This window comes from Parus major, chromosome 3 (assembly GCF_001522545.3).
Source record: "Parus major isolate Abel chromosome 3, Parus_major1.1, whole genome shotgun sequence".
Classification (NCBI taxonomy): domain Eukaryota; kingdom Metazoa; phylum Chordata; class Aves; order Passeriformes; family Paridae; genus Parus; species Parus major.
The window spans coordinates 57,237,054-57,253,135 of record NC_031770.1 but is presented as its reverse complement, the minus strand read 5'-3'; the positions used below and the strand labels follow the sequence as shown (position 1 = coordinate 57,253,135).

At 37.4% G+C, this 16,082-nt stretch overlaps 1 protein-coding gene across 3 annotated transcripts in view; it reads right to left on the bottom strand.

Annotated features, from left to right (window-relative positions):
* The window catches only part of HBS1L (HBS1 like translational GTPase), a 58,784-nt gene extending 46,370 nt beyond the window's left edge, over window positions 1-12,414 (bottom strand). The window contains exons 1-5 of one of the 3 annotated variants that reach the window (XM_015621621.3): window positions 12,259-12,414; window positions 9,615-9,680; window positions 7,718-7,855; window positions 5,397-5,591; window positions 17-4,751 (exon numbers count right to left, since the gene is read on the bottom strand). In XM_015621621.3, coding sequence (XP_015477107.1) covers window positions 3,307-4,751; window positions 5,397-5,591; window positions 7,718-7,855; window positions 9,615-9,680; window positions 12,259-12,301 — 1,887 coding nt within the window. In that variant the 5' untranslated portion in view covers window positions 12,302-12,414 and the 3' untranslated portion in view covers window positions 17-3,306. Of the gene's footprint in view, window positions 1-16; window positions 4,752-5,396; window positions 5,592-7,717; window positions 7,856-9,614; window positions 9,681-12,258 lie in introns of those variants that run through there. The other 2 variants (XM_015621620.3, XM_015621622.1) reach the window with 2 other exon arrangements.
* Between the last annotated feature and the right edge of the window lie 3,668 nt (window positions 12,415-16,082).

Genomic DNA, 16,082 nt, shown 5'->3' with positions numbered 1-16,082 from the left:
ATTGTAATTAACTCAGTCCTTTAATAACAGGCATTTTATTTAAATACATAAATCAACATCCAGAAGTCAATTTTGTATTGAAAATAGTCAGCAGCCACTTAAAAATTATGCACAAAATAAATTTGATGCACTAAATGCCTTAGGAGTATACAGTATTAGTATATCTATGCAGTTTAATATTATCTTTTTCTGTTTATATGCAAACACAGACAAGTATTTTGCAATGTTAATATGTGAATCCCAAAACAAGTAACACAATTAACCCATGATTAACCAAAGATAGACAGTAGTTGCAAAATGAGAGGGGGAATTATATACATAAATTAAGAAAATAAGCTCACTGTGTCAAGCATAAAACAGGCAGATTTAGTTCACTAGAATTCTAACATTCATTAGAATGTTCAGAGCAAAGGCCAAACACAGTTGTTACACAAAAATTCCACATACCATATCATGCAGCATTCTAACACGTTTAAACCTGTCTTCTATACCATACACCTCGTTCTCAGCAAAGAATTAAAGGAATAAGTAAGGAAATTACTAAAATACCTGTTTAATTTAAAAAGCAAATATAGCAACACAATACTTTTTGTTTAGAAAAACAAAGCTATAAAATTGTCTAGTCCTGAAAAAAAATCTCTGCTGAAAATTAATTGGAATTCAGGTTTATTCACTACTTAGGTACCTTCTCCAATGTTCAGCCTGCAGGTCTGTATTAATTCAAGTCTTACTTCAGGATTCAGGATTGCAAACTGAGGAAAAATTCCTCTCCTACTGTTTATACAATGAACAGCATATACTGCTCCCTCATGACCACTAACACCACAGTCAAATGCCAATGAAAAAGTAATTATATATGAAAATCTAGCTACCTAACAAGATCCAATGTTGTTTACTAAGGTAACAATCCCATAGTAAGATAGATCCATGATAAACATACAATGCTGATGCTCTTTGACTTGTTCAAGCTTTAATCTGCATGAAAACTATGCCAAACCTGAGCTTAAAGTACTACAGATTGCCCACTACTACTTGTTCCAATGGTATCCACAGGACCTATATTTATTTGCATGTCCAGTTCATGCTCTAAAATTATTACAAATGCTAAGAAATTTTATGCAAATAAGGGAAGACAGGGGAATGAGAAGATAGACCAAAACCGAAGCAAAGCTAGACAGAGAAAATAAGAAAATATTTAGATGGGAAAGCAAAGCTATTCAACTTTAGAAGACCCACATGCATTAGAAATCTCTACTGACATTAATTAAGTCCTCTGGAGTATTTGAAACAGACAAAAGCAAAACCACCTACAAATATAACAGGCACGACAATGCCAAACTTTGCATTCATATTTTATGTTGAAAAATTAGAATCTCTCTACTAAAAAATACACACAGTTTTGGGAAAAGTGAGCTTTAATTACAAACTCTACTAATACGATCCTTTGGTCAGTATGAAAAACAGGCTTGGATTTTTAAGCAGGGGGAAGTTAAAGCTTGGACTAACTGCAGAAAAACAGATTACTGAAAAGCATTTCATATTCTTGATACAGTAGAATTTGCTATTATGACTAATTAAGTATTATGACAATCAGTATTACAATCAGTATCTACCAGACTTCTGTAGAAAGTCTTCTCAGGAAATCAATTATGCTCCAGCTAATGAACTTATCAGATCATAGTATGTACACTGGATTGTATTGTTTAATCCTTTAAAGGAACACCAAATAGGTTAGGATAGATTAACACGTCAACTGGAACATAAACACTGCAGCACTGTCATTATATAAAACTTTTATTAATTAGGGTAAGAAACATTAATTTAATTCACAAGGTCAAATATCACACTGCTCTTAGCCCTAAATGACAAATGCATCAACTAGACAAACAAGCAAAATATACAGACCATTAAATTTTACCTGAGAGAACTGGAACATGTTTTGTTTTATTTTATTGAGAAACAAAATCATAGTGCAACCTGAAGTCAGAAATAAACCTAAAGGTTTTGTCTTCTTTATGATGTAACATACTTAACAAAAATTAGATTAAAAATAGATGAAAGTCGTATCTACTGTTTCATACTAGCTGCCAAGTTTAGCATAAATTTATGAATGCACATTTTTCTAGTTGCAGCAGTATCTCCATTGAACTTATTGCTATTCTGGATCTAAAACACTGACAATGACACTGGAAATATATTAGAGGTCATAATCTGTACTAAAAGGAAAGTTAAAACATACATGCAGCTACTAATTTGAATAACAGGGCACCATAGTAAGTCCAGAATGCTCCGATTTGGATCTTCCATCTAAAGATTCAAAATAACAGCAATGGGTTCGAACAGTAGAAGAGAATGAGTTTCTATTTCTAAAATAAGTTTTTTCAAAAAAGACAAGAGGCAGACACAAACAGCACTTAGGCTTTGCCTGAATTTTTTTTTCCATTGAGCAAAGAAAGATTCTCATGCTACATTTGAAAGAACCAATACTTCAGTAATTCTCTGAAAGACTGAGAATAAACAATAGAATCCTAGGAAAACGTCTTATGAAATTCATGCAGCATGTACATATCTATAAAATTGCTGGTTTAAAATGCTGGATATCACATTTTGATAGCTAATTGGAATCAGGGGGCCACAACAATTTAATTGCTTGCTCCCCTACAGATTTGGTCCTATCAAAAACTACACATGTACTACCACAACCAGAACTGTCAAAACCTGAGGTCCTTGAGGCTTTAAAAAACTAAAGGCATTTCTGTTATTATAATGTGATCAGTATAAAGACAGAATAATGATATTGACTGGAAAAATCCATTACAAGACTGGCAGTTTAATAACATACCTTTACCAGAAAATCTAACCTTACGAACATTTAATAAAACAGTTGTAATATAAACTGAAATTCCTGCTCCCCAAACTATACACCATATAGCAAAAGTAAATTGCATTATAAAATAATAGTCCACTTTTCTTCCCAATGAACTGTATCTTAACACCTAGAGTGATATTTCAATAAGTCTAATGGTGTTTACAGAATTTTTTACATGCAGTATCTGTATATTAAAGTTCAAGACTTTCCAAAAGTTAAAAATGTTAAACTGCCAGTGAAAATTATGCAAAAATTAAGATACTCAGTGCAACACTTTAAAAGTTCACATATAAATTTCTACCTATCAGCAAAAAGTGTAGTATGTCAATTTAAAAAATGAAAAAGAAAATCAATTCTGGATCATAAATAGGTCCTATATAATTTCTTTTAATATAATGCAATATCAACACCAATGCTTTGTTTGTTTTTTTTTTGCATTACTGTCTTGTAAAAGCTTTTCTTTGGTTAGCTTTCACAATATCATCAGGAGATGCTGATTTGAAGTCAAATGGTGTTATGGCTATGGTAGGACCAGTTTCCTTGGGTTTTACATCTTGTACTTGTCTACTGTATAGGAACGTTTTATGTATCCCAACTGTGCGCCGCTTATACCCTTTTGGAGGATAACGGAGGCACAAGGTTAAAGCAAAAGCTGAAGGTCTTGCACGCAGCGCCTTAATCCATGAAAGGGACAAATCCTGCCTCTTAAGACCATGCCCTTTTTTGGGTTTCCTGTTTGTTTTGGCAGAACCAGAACCTTTTCCTTGTTTTTCTTTTACAAGTTTTGTTTCAGCACTTAAGATATTTGACTGTCCTGGCACACTTTTCTCTGTAGATACCTCTGCATTTTTTACAAGGACACTTAAATCAATGTTGGTTCCTTGGGAGGGCCTCAATTCAATTACATTGCACAAGGGCAAGTCAGTCCTTTGCTCAGTTTTATCTATTTCAATAGTCTCTGCAATTAAATCCGAGAGTGATAAATTCTCAACCTCCTTTACTGGAGAAACTGTAGAGAGGGCTAGAGAAGACAAAGATCCTGTTAGCTCTGGCATCCCACCTGAAGTTTGGGATTGACTTACTAGTTGTGATAATGATGAGGTTCCCAATTTCCTATCAGCAAGACTTGCTGTTGACTGGGTATAAAGATCAGCCAAAGAGTAACAATGGCTAGCACTGCTTTCCTGGTGCTCCTGAAGCAAGTCAGCCAATGATGTACTTCCAGATCTTAACACTGGCAAAGCAGCCATGTCTGAAGAGGGGCTTTCTTGCTTTCTACTTTGTGCAAGTGAAGAAAAATTTTCAAGAAGTTGATTCTTTTTATTTACAGTATGACTGACTTCATTACCAAGAACCAAGTTTCCTAAAGCACTTGCTAAACATGGAGGACTATAGAAATCTGCATTAATATTACAACCAGAAGTTTTTGATGAAACAAGAGGAATGCTGTGCTCAGGACTCAGAGAATCACAAACCACATTCTGCATCAGCAAGGATTTCAAGTCCTGCGCTTCCTTGCATTTCAGTGGGTTACTTCCTATGCTAGAGGAAACGTCTTGACTGTCAGGAACCAAACTTACTGCATTAGCACTTTCTGGTAGTTGCTTCTCTGCCTGTTTATTCACAGGTTCACAAAATGATCCTTTACACAAATCATCACTGAACGCAGATGACAGAGCAAATGAAGAGGATTTCAATGCTTTCCTTTCACATGAAGGTATATTGGATTTTTCAGAATTTGTAGTTAAAGAATAAAGAGCTGAATCACTTTTGGCTGTCAAGTTTCCAAACCCAGGTTTGTTGGTGGTGTCAGCAAAATTGTCTACTGCACAAGAGAAACTGTCTGTATCAACACACATTTCTGGACAACAATGTAAGTCTCCTTACCTTACAATAGCCAATAATTTTCAGATGGAAGTCCAGTCATAATGAAATATCCCATTTTTTAAAAGTTGACAGCAGCAACAAAAAAAAAAATCAAGAAACATGAAAAGGCATTTCATTACTAAGTGTCTTCCAAAGGTAAGGAATGTTCTACAATTAAATTACAGGCATCTACTGAAATACTTCAAGAACTTTAAGAATCAGCAGAGAATGCCAGTGAAGAGTACAAATACTTAAGTACAGATCAAAATAAGTAAACTACTGTATAGACACTACCTGAAAAGGTTGATACTAGGGATGAGAGATGTCAATTTACCAAATAAATAACAGAAGCACTAAACATTTAAAGATGCTTTCCAAATTTAAGGACATGCATTAATTCAGTTAAGTCATATATTATAAATCAGAAATCTATCATGAACTGCAGATGGTCGCAGCTTGAATTGAAACTGACACTGAGGTGTTATTTTGACTTCAATCTCAAGAAAAGCTCTTTCCTTGAAATGTTTTAGAATACACATATAGTAAGTCAGTTTTCTTTTATTTCCAAGAAATGACTATTGCAATGATAAGCATCTTCACAAAATTAAATCATTGATAGAAATTAATCACCTTGAAAGTAAACAATTAAATAAAAGTATACCTTTTGTAGTCTTTGCTAAAATCACAGCATCCTTATTCTTGGTCTTCACATTTTGCTTACTGCCTTGTGAAAGCACAAGATTCAAAGCCTTTTGTACATCAAATTTAGTATCCAGTACTGCTTGGACCATTGCTTGTTCTGGTATGGACTCTGCCAAAACTTCTCTCATTTGATCAAGGCATGAATTAAGACGGGCTGAAAGAAACACATTATTGTTATAAGTTGCCCAAAAATATGTCTTCAATGGCCTAACCACGAGCACCACACCTCCAATTAGCGAACAGAAGGGATAAATATTACAATAAGACCTTTAGAAATTAACTTCAATCTCATTTACTGCCCTGATAGACTTTGTTCTCACACCCTGCAGAACATCTGACCTATTTCAGAAATTGCAATAAAGAACATATTATTGACTACTTATCAATCTAGAAAGTCTCAGTACTGAAGCATTTTGATGTCATAAAATAACTATCTTCACCGCAGAGAAGAAGTACAAATAATCACGGTAAAATTATCCAAAGTAATATAGTAAGTCAATGTAGAATCCCACTAAACAGCACATTTTAAGTGTTTACAGATGGTACAATTAATACCCAAAGTAAAACAGCATTTTCAGGGTCCTCAGGCCTTAACAACTGAAAACCAGGATCAACATGCCAGGTTTCAAACTACCTGTAATCTTTACCTTTTCAAAAACTGTAACATATTTTTGGCTAATAAAATCAATTTTCTTTGGAGCATATTTCTGCAACTATAATATGCCTTTACTAAGATACTTGCTGGACAACAAGAGACTGAAAATTCACCAGGTTGCCACTCACTGCAAGCCATACAAACACTAAAGAGCAGAAGAAAATCTTCCTGAAATCCCAGTTTCTGTCAGTTCAGATTTTAGAAAATAGGAACTGAAGAACAGGAAGACAGCTACATATTTTTATTTGAACACATCCTGGAAGATGTTTAAATAAGTTTGTTCAAGGGAATTCAACATCACAGAATTCCAATCTACCACAAGGTTACCTATATTAGCACCCTTAACCTGCAATTCAAATAGCAAGTGAATCTTCCCCAGACATTTGTTCTGCAAAACAAGTGTGGGCAGAGCCCTGCACAATGTGCTGGTTGACATTTTACTATCTAATACTCGACAAGAAAAGTCTTTGAAGCCACCCTGGCTAGATCAATAATTTTGTATTAACCAACACTACATACTGTATCAAACATAACCACTGCTTGTGAGACCACTGCTGTTTTCACAGTAGAAGTGGATATTTTGAGATTTCTTTTTCCTCTTTTTTTAGTCTAAAATGTTACTTTTCTTCCTGCTCCAATACTAGTTCTTAACTGGTTGAGCCTGTCAAAAGCATTCTGCAAAGCCAGAGGACTACACTGTCTAGATGATCTGTACCACTATACTGGCTAATCCTTTCAAATTGCCCTCCACAGCTTTATTTCCTGCCATAAGAACATGTATATTATTCCCTAACATATCATATTTAACCATATCTCTAAGCATTAGCTTAACTTCTACCAATTTACTTGACATGAAATCAAAATTCCTTAGAATTCACTGTTCTGAATTTTCTGCAACTTTTTAAAGTACCAAATGTCAATACACTTTAGTCTGATCTTTTCAACATTTTAAAAATAACCCTGATTATTTCCAAAACATTAAAAACTATATTAACTATTAATACTTAGGAAAGTGACTTGTGAATCTTTTTCACAAAGCATGTAATTCGGCAGGAAGTTTAAAAAACAAAATCAAGTATTTTCCCCCAACCACTCAGCTCAGAACTCAGCTTGTAATGTGGAATTCACGGCTGCAAGAATGAATGAAAACAAAAGCCTTACAAATTCAAAACAGGGTAAGAAAAGATTGTACAGAATACTGGCTACTCTTTCAAGGAAACGCGAGACTTTGAAAACGTCTTAAATACTGCTAATTGCTTTAATTTGGAATGCAAAACAAAGAAATCATTTTAATTCTAATACTCAGCTATAATATTCAAGAGTCAAGATTTGAGCTGTCAGTACAGCTGTTCTAATGCATCCACTTCACATAAAATCTCATTATTTCTAGTAAGAAACAAGGAACACATTTCAATGTGTGCAACCAAATTACAAGGAGTACACAAAAGGTAATTACAAACTTGAAGAATGACCACTGAAGGTAGTTCCCTAAGGGTATTTTTTTAATAACAAGATTCCAAAGTTGTGAGCAATGTCAGTCAAGTAAGAAATATTAATTTAAGACTATTCTAGTAAATCTTTAATTCATGTAAGAGATTATTCTGATAGTTGTTTTCTGTAATTACCTCTATCAACTTCAGTCAACTGATGAGTGGGTGTAAAACAATCAGCAGCAGCATCGGTACCTTCATAGCCATATTCTTCTTCTAATGGCTCAGCAAATGCGGCTGGTTTGTCTCGTCTGGAGTAAATAAACTGAGCTGCTGCATTAGGTAAAAAAACAAAGTATAAAAAAAAATAGTCAAATGTTTTCTCCTCCTTTAAAATCAAAACATAACTAAAGGTCAAGTAAGTTAGGATGCTGAACTGCTGCAGTGGTTTCAAGGGGGTGGTGAGACACTATTGTATAATTACTACTTGAGGACTGCACAGAGCATACAACAGCTCATGCTAAAATATAAATAAGTTGCCATCACACTGGAACTACAGGCTGGGCAATATCACTGTATCAATGAAATGCAATAATTCTGCAAAGTTCATCATTACAAAAAATATTATACTCCAGGTTTGAAAACTGTCTATACAAATTGTCTATTGTCTATACAGTTTTGCCTATACAAATCTATGGCCTAATGTCTCCAGAACCTTATACAATCATTTTTAAACTTAATTTGAATTACAAAAAGTTAGTATAAAACTAACAGTGCTTTTATAGTATGTGACTGTTAAATTACTGATACGAATTTAATAGAGTTGAACACATCCTTTCTTTCTTGGAATTTCATTTGAAATACAGCCCATGATTAAGAAGGCATAATCACACAAATCTTTAAACAAGTGCGTAGTTTCACTCTGATTTAGTAATATTAAGGCATATACAGATAAAACTCCTTGCTGAAAAAGAACCCCAGTTATTATACTCTCTCAGCAATGTGCAAAGTTTAATGTAAATAAATTGCCTCTCATGACGTAAAATCTGAAATCCACAGAAGTAGCAACTCTTAGCAACTGTTTCCCAAATGCATACACGCCATTTCATATTCAATCACTATAACTGAAGGAACTATTGTTTATACAATCTAGATCAGATTATTTTATAATTGAAGCTTCCACACAAAGTGTTCTTAGGAAAATTACTGCACATGGACAGGAATTAATTTTGCCATTTATCAGTCTACACTTGAGCAAAAAGTACACATTGCATATTTTCATGACTGAACTCAACAGCATGGGAGATGGACCAGAGTTTTAAAAACCTAACTATCTCAAGTTCTAAGGCCAGAGGTTACACACTACATCACAGTCACAGTGGATTAGATCCAAATCAGTTACCTGCAGTAGCACAACTTCATGTCAACACCAGCTGCATTATTTCCAGGGCCTACTCAGCTCTAGAAATACTGCCACCAAATCTGGGGAAACCCTAAATTGATAATCTTGCCAGAGACTTGACTGGAGAACACAAACTAATGGTTCTATAGCCAGGCTGAATTCAGCTAGGCTGAGCCACTCCAACTATGCCTTACCTGAGCACACAGCCATCGCTATTTTTACATCTACTTTGCACCATTGCAAATGCTGGAAGGCTGATTAGCTCCACGTGCTCTTGCATGAGAGGACCAGCAGTGCAACCCATATTTACCCAAAGATACGTAAAAGACATCAACTACCAGGTGCACAGGTTAACAACTGTTAAACCCAGGTAGATCCTACTAACCAGATAAGTGTGAAAATATACCAAATGTTTCAAGATTATTAACACATTGCCACAGAGCAGATTTTTACATTACCAAGTACATTCCAGCCATCTAGGATAATATACATGTAGGACTCAGGATGTGGCCATCTGTCTAATGGGACTTTCAAAAATCCAATGCCTAATACTACATAACTGACTGTAACAGGATTATGGCCACTAGGCACCTTTCAAAAGTGTTGCTAGCTTTTAAAATTTGTTTTAATTTAGAAATAAATATCTGAACAGGTATCAATGAGCAATACTTGATAATTATTTGAACTAACCTGTTGAAGGAGAAATGCAATAATCATCTTCTACTGATTGGCCATACACATCATCATCTTCAAAGTCTATGAAGCAAAAACAGCAAGATTAATCTGCACAATATTATTATTTAATAATATAATTCAAAGCATAGATTTTGCACAAGGTTTTATGAAACAATGCACTTCCTGTATTCCAGAAGTATAGTTATCTGTTTATTTACCGATGTAAGAAGTAAGCCTCTAGGTTCCAATAATACATTGTAATTTCATTCCAATAATATAACATTTAATGCTCTATTCATTAGAATGAAAGTTTTCAAGAGCTACCACACTTCACACCTCCTCCTTCAGCATCTCCTCTCACAGACTAAATCCAACTTTCTACAGTTCCACAAATCTTTACCCACAGCACTTCTCTTGATATGTTTGCTTGACCTCTCAGTCTTCACCCCATACAGACAGTTTAATTATAATTTCTACTCCAACAACTCAGGATCAGCATTTCTACTCTACTCTATTTCTACTCTACTCTATGGATGTCTCACATTTCTTCTCTATTTTATGCTTACACCCATCCACCTTGTAAAGAAGTTCTGCAAAGCAAAAAAACCAATTCACAATTCCCTTCGAATATGCAAAATTGTTTTGGGTAAAAAGCAAGTATCTTACACAATTACTTAAAGATAAAAAAATTCTTTCCTCATAAAAAAGGACACCAAGAAATACAAAGAATAAGTTATGCAACTTTCCCTCCAAAAACTAATCCTAGTATTACATCAATCTTAAAAAAAAGTGTAATTTTCACTAAGTAATAATGAAATACATGAAAAAAGTGACAAACTATATTAGACATTATTGCACTTGGCAGTTTCACAAGTAATATCTATTCGTCATTGTTTTAAAAGACAGACCACCACATGCACTGACCATAACAATTAGCATTTAAAAATTACATAAATTACAGAGAACATAGTAGAAGCTACTTAAGCATTCCAGCTGTATTGCCAAGATATTTGCAGATGGCATATCACATTTGGTTATGATCACAGAATCTCAGAAAGGAGAGGGGAAAAAAATGGAACCATGGTCAAATAAAGACCAGAAGATCTAAGGCCTCAGAAGCTTTCCTATAGAAGGAAACCAAAAAATATTCTAAATATTTTACTCTAAAATTTTTCTATTGAGAAATGTGAATTATATATGGGCATTAGAGAAACACATGCAGCATAAAAAGAACAATTTGCATTAAATAGAAAAGACACACATCCTATTTCATTTGGGCCATAAATGTTTCTGAGTGACTACAGAAAAAACATATGGTGGCAAGACCTGACAGGTAACCTCACAGTGATGTTTCCAATAGAAATAGCAACTTAATGGCTACAGCAAATAACTGTGTATCTCAGCAAACTCATTAAAAGAGAGTTAGGAACACTGAAATTAAATCTATGGATTTCGTACTCAACCTCTCAAAATCCAGAGAATCAGCTGAAAGGAACATTTCAACCCATCTGTGATGAAAAATGGTCTCTAAAGGATGAAAAATCAAGCAGTAAAAATCCTAATTTAGTTCAAGATTTTCAAGGTAAATTTAGCAGAAACCGCAAGATGGGAACACATAGCCAGCACAGCCCACCAGAATTTACAACTTCCAAGAAATTCCAAGATCAGAGTGCAAAACCCCATTTCCTCTACTGTAATACATAAAACCTGTGTAGTCTGTTCACTCAACTGAAGACCAGAGGCAGGCTGAAGCATTTCTTGCATTTTTTTAATAATCTGAGAGTGAAGCAACAAAATTGCTGCTCTCTTACCTAAGGGTTCTTCAAAATACCAGCATGAACTGAAGTGTGTCCATTTCTCCACAGCCCAAGCCAATAATGACTTTGAGGGGGAAAAAAATACTCTGCTTTACAGTTTGCCTAAGCTAATGGGGCCAGGGCACAAAGAAAGCTGCAGGTACAAGACCAGTTCTTATGGAAGACCTCCTTCATTCCATGCAAGAAGCTTAATTAAAATGAGTCAGCTGCCTGAAAACGAGATTATTCCTTAAATGCACAACTCCATCTTTAAGAATTACATTTCTTCCTCAAGTAACAGCTGCTGACTCCTATTAACATCAGCAACACTTTGCTAGAGTTTGGCCGTGAATATGAACTTTTGTGTTTTGCAAGACTAAAAATGGATGGGTTCAACCGTACTGAGGCTTTTTTCAAGTCAGTGCCGCCACTAAAAAGCGGAGTCAATTTGGGCAGCTCAAGGCAATGCAGGTAGAACGCAGCTGTGCCTTGGACCACGTCCCAAGGCCATGCTCTCCTCGTGTGGAAGCTCGTGGGAGGCCCCGGCAGCAGAAGGAGCTCCTGGATGGCGGAGTGGCCACGTGTGCCCGACCGTCCCCACTCGGGCCGGGAACGGGGCGGGGAGAGGCCTCGCCCGGAGCCCCGGCCAACCCCCGCCGAGGGGAGGTGAGGGGGCGGCTTTTCCCCTCCCACCGCCCCTGACAGCCCCCCGGGCCCTCCCCTACCGCCGTACGGGCCCCGCCACACCCTCCTGCCCGCGGCCACCGGGACGGGAGGCCCGGCCGGTGCAGGGGCACAGGCCGGGAGGAGCGCGGAGGGACCGGCAGCTGCTATCACCAGCGCCTGCTCGCCATAACCGCTACCTTCGTCGTAGTTATATCCTCGGACGTTCCTGTGCCGGGACATGACGACGGCGGCGGCCTCGCTGGCTCCCTCGGCCGCCCGCGGTGGCGCTGGCGCGGCCGGCCTAGGTCGCCATGTTGAAGTCCGGCGGCGCCTGGCGGAATCCCCCCTTGCGCAGGCGCGCGGGGCGCCGCTTCCGCTCCGGTGCGGTGCTGGGCATGCGCGCGGCCTGGCCCGCCTGGCTCGCGCGCTGGCTCGGAGCGCGCGGGGCCGGGGGCGGCTCCCGGAGGCGCTCGCGCCCCGCCCTCGCGCTGGGCCCGGCTGAGGCGGCCCGGGCGGGGGAGGGAGCGGGAGGAGCGACGGCCCCGGTCCCGACCCCGGAACGACCGAGTGGCTACTGGAGGTGGCACTTGGAGCTGAGGTGTAGCTGACCTGATGGAGACAAGCCCAAGTTTGGTCTCGATAGTCTTGGAGGCCTCCTCCAACCTGAACAAACATTGTTGTGGTTCTGCAGGGTCTAGTAGCATAGAGTCTTATCTGAAGTAGCTGTCTGTTTAGTAATGCGAGTTACAAGGAAAAACTGTATAAGAGATGCCATTTTCTGTCAATTTATGAGTTTGGTTTAAGCCAAAAATGGGAAATTTTACATTTAAGCAAGTGCTTTAGAACTTACTCAAAAATAGTTGCATCATTGATTAAAAGGGAGCATTCTACATTCACTAAGGTCTAAATTCACTAAGGGTATGCTTATTTAAAAACACTAGGAAGAAGTGTATTTGTTCTGTGTACCACCACAGGAAGTGGGTTTGAAAGGCTTTGAAATTAAGGACAAGGTCTTTCTCAATTCTGGATCTGAAACAGCTCCAGCTGACCTGGCTTTTTGGTGATGAGTAGCCATTACAATCCAGGGGCTGACTAGTGGCCAGGCTTAGGCAAGCTGCTGTAGGTAAATGCAAGCAATGCAAGTAATAATTAGCATTGTTGTTGGCAGTGTTAAGAAGCAAAATGTCAGAGCATTAGGCTCCATGAAGCCTTGATCTGACTACATTGGCACATTACTTTGACACTTTCTAATGCCAAGTTTCAGCCTGCAGGAACAGTTGCACTGCCAAGGCTTCAGATACCTGAGGAATGTTCCTACAGCTACTTGCCTTGCTGGGGCAGACAGGGAAGGACAAACAGAAAAGACCTTAAGCTCTGGTGAGAAAGGGAGTTGGGATGGAGATCCCAGTTTACAAGCTCCATCTCTGACAGAATGTTTCTACATCTGCAAGCCCAACTGTTCCCCAGATACCTGCATTCATCTGTAGACTCAGGAGCTGCTAGGCAGATGATGCCATTAATATTTCTGAAGTCAGGTGTCTTCATCTTTGAGACCTTCAATAATTTATTTACCATCTTTTTCATCCAGTCTTGACAATATCAGAAATCGAGTCCCCCTCCAGCCACCTGTGTGCTTCAGGTGTCCTCCAATACCCCAGCTCACAGCCACACATCCCTACAATCACATGCCCTGCTTATGTACCTGCCACCTAACTATTGTCTTGTCCTTGCCCACATGCCAAAATTGTCACTATCTACCACTCCACATCCTTCCTGGTCACCACCACAGGCAGGGAGTGTTCACCATAAGCCAAAAGTTTGTGTTCATATACAAATAATATGCAAAGGTGCAGATTGTTTCCTTATGTTATTTGCATATTTCTAACTCATTTCTACAGAGAAGTACATGCAGCTGAACAGGCTTAGGCTCTATAAAATGACTTTCATACAGGGCTAGGATTAAAACAGAATTGGAAACAGAGATTCTGATACTGGTGTCCTGTCGGCCTTTAGTGTCCCAAATGTTCTCTGCAGCAGAGGTTTAACAGTAGTTGTGCTAATCATTATCTGTCCCAATCTCTTGAAATGAGTCAAAGATACTAAAGTGAAGACTTTAGTCATTTAGTCAAGACTTTTTTTCTGTCATCCATAATTACTATGGCCTGGGTAGCACACTGCTAAATTCAAAACCTGATTTCAGCTTTCTGAGCCTTCAGTGAAGTAACTTGAGACACTATCACTACAATTATAGAGCATCCTGCCAGTCCACCTCCAACAGCTTTACTTTGGAAGATACACACTTTCCAGCCTCTGGAATTATTTCAATCCTGTTCTTCAAGTGTCAAAAACTCCAGTACATATTAATCATGTAAGCTTGGCTGTTAGGTTGTTGGTTTTTTTTTTTCTTTCAGGTAGTGACAGTTCTCATTTCTCACACCTGACCATTGTGTTGTGAAGATATTTCTTTTATCCTTCTTATTGATTCTTTTTATATAAATCACCAGCTGCTTATCAAATAATAAATTTTTCATGTTTGAATTTTTTTTATTAATTCTCTTGATTTTCAGTGACTGTGACCTCCACAGATATAATGCTCATTTCATTTGCTTGATTGTCAAATGTAACATTGTTTTCAAGATTTCAAAATTAGTTCAAAACAGGAAAATAAATAACAGTTTTAAAAATATAAAGGATAAGCAAAATGAAGTCAATGATATACTATGTAGTCTTTCCATGGTATCAACAGTGAACTTAAAAGGTTGCTGCATTTCTTCATTTAAAGTGTAATAGGCTATATCATACAAGACCTAAGGAAAAAGAACCCAAAGACAACAATTTCTTACAAGAGCACAATTATTTCATATTATCTAGTATCTTCAAAGAGTCATAAATATACTGTGGTTATTCCTTGCCTTTTCTTAATTCTGAGGCCTATAGAAATATTTTAGGGAGAGATGTTCAAGAAATAATAAGCTTTAGTCCTCAAGCCCTAGCTATATCTCAGTTAGTGCTACTTGTCCTGAATGTAAGGTTCATGAAAAGGTTCATCTGGTAGCAAAGCAGTCTACAACTAAACATTATTCCTTCAAGCAACAACTAAAGCACCATCAGAGAAGCTCGTCAGTCTGGCTCCAGCAGCTCTGACTGAGGAGTGACTAACCAGGTCACTTCTGGCATTCATTTCCTTCCTGCCAACTGAGATTATATATTACTTTAAGGTGTGTGCCTTAAGAAGTGAACTAAGATCACCAGTCTCAATCCAGGTGGCAGCATTTCTGGTAATCCTCTTTTCTTCAGCAATCTGCTAGGCACTCCCAGCCCCAGCACTATGAATTTTTTTTGTAAATGTAAGAATCAGTGGATAAAATATTTAATAATTTCATTTTAGCTAAATGGAAAGTGTCTCATATTATGTTATTTCTTCTTAAAGTGAAACAGCCAAGCTTTTTCATAGTTTAGTAGACTTAGTTACAAAATATTCAGTCTATTTCAATATGGTATTGGCCTTTTAAACCAAAGGGCTGGGCTGGGGAAAAAAACAGCATCATTCCAGATGTTTTACCACACTACCATGTGTGGGTGTTAAGTTCTAAAATATAGATATTATCAATGTCATTAAACACGTTTCCAGCTGCTAAATGATCTGACTAGCTCAAAAGAACTGCAGCCAGTAAATATGTCTTTTTGATGTCATGTAGTCAGAAGCTGATTTAAAAGTTAGAAAACAGAGTATTAATAAATTATCATTTTGTACATATGGTAAATAGCAAGTGTCTCCAATTTTCCTCAGTATGAATGAGCTTGTTAAATATATTTATTATTTCTTTGGGAATGGATCAATGCAGAACAACAAGTTTCACATATGAGTGATTTATGTTAAGACTTTACACAGTTTCAACAAGACCTATTAACAGCTAAATTAGATGGCAGCTGATGGCAAGCAGTAATGTAATGGCAATTCAATCTGGAAAAGTGACCTATTTGTATAGTTTAAAACAGAATCATTATGACTAGAAAAGAC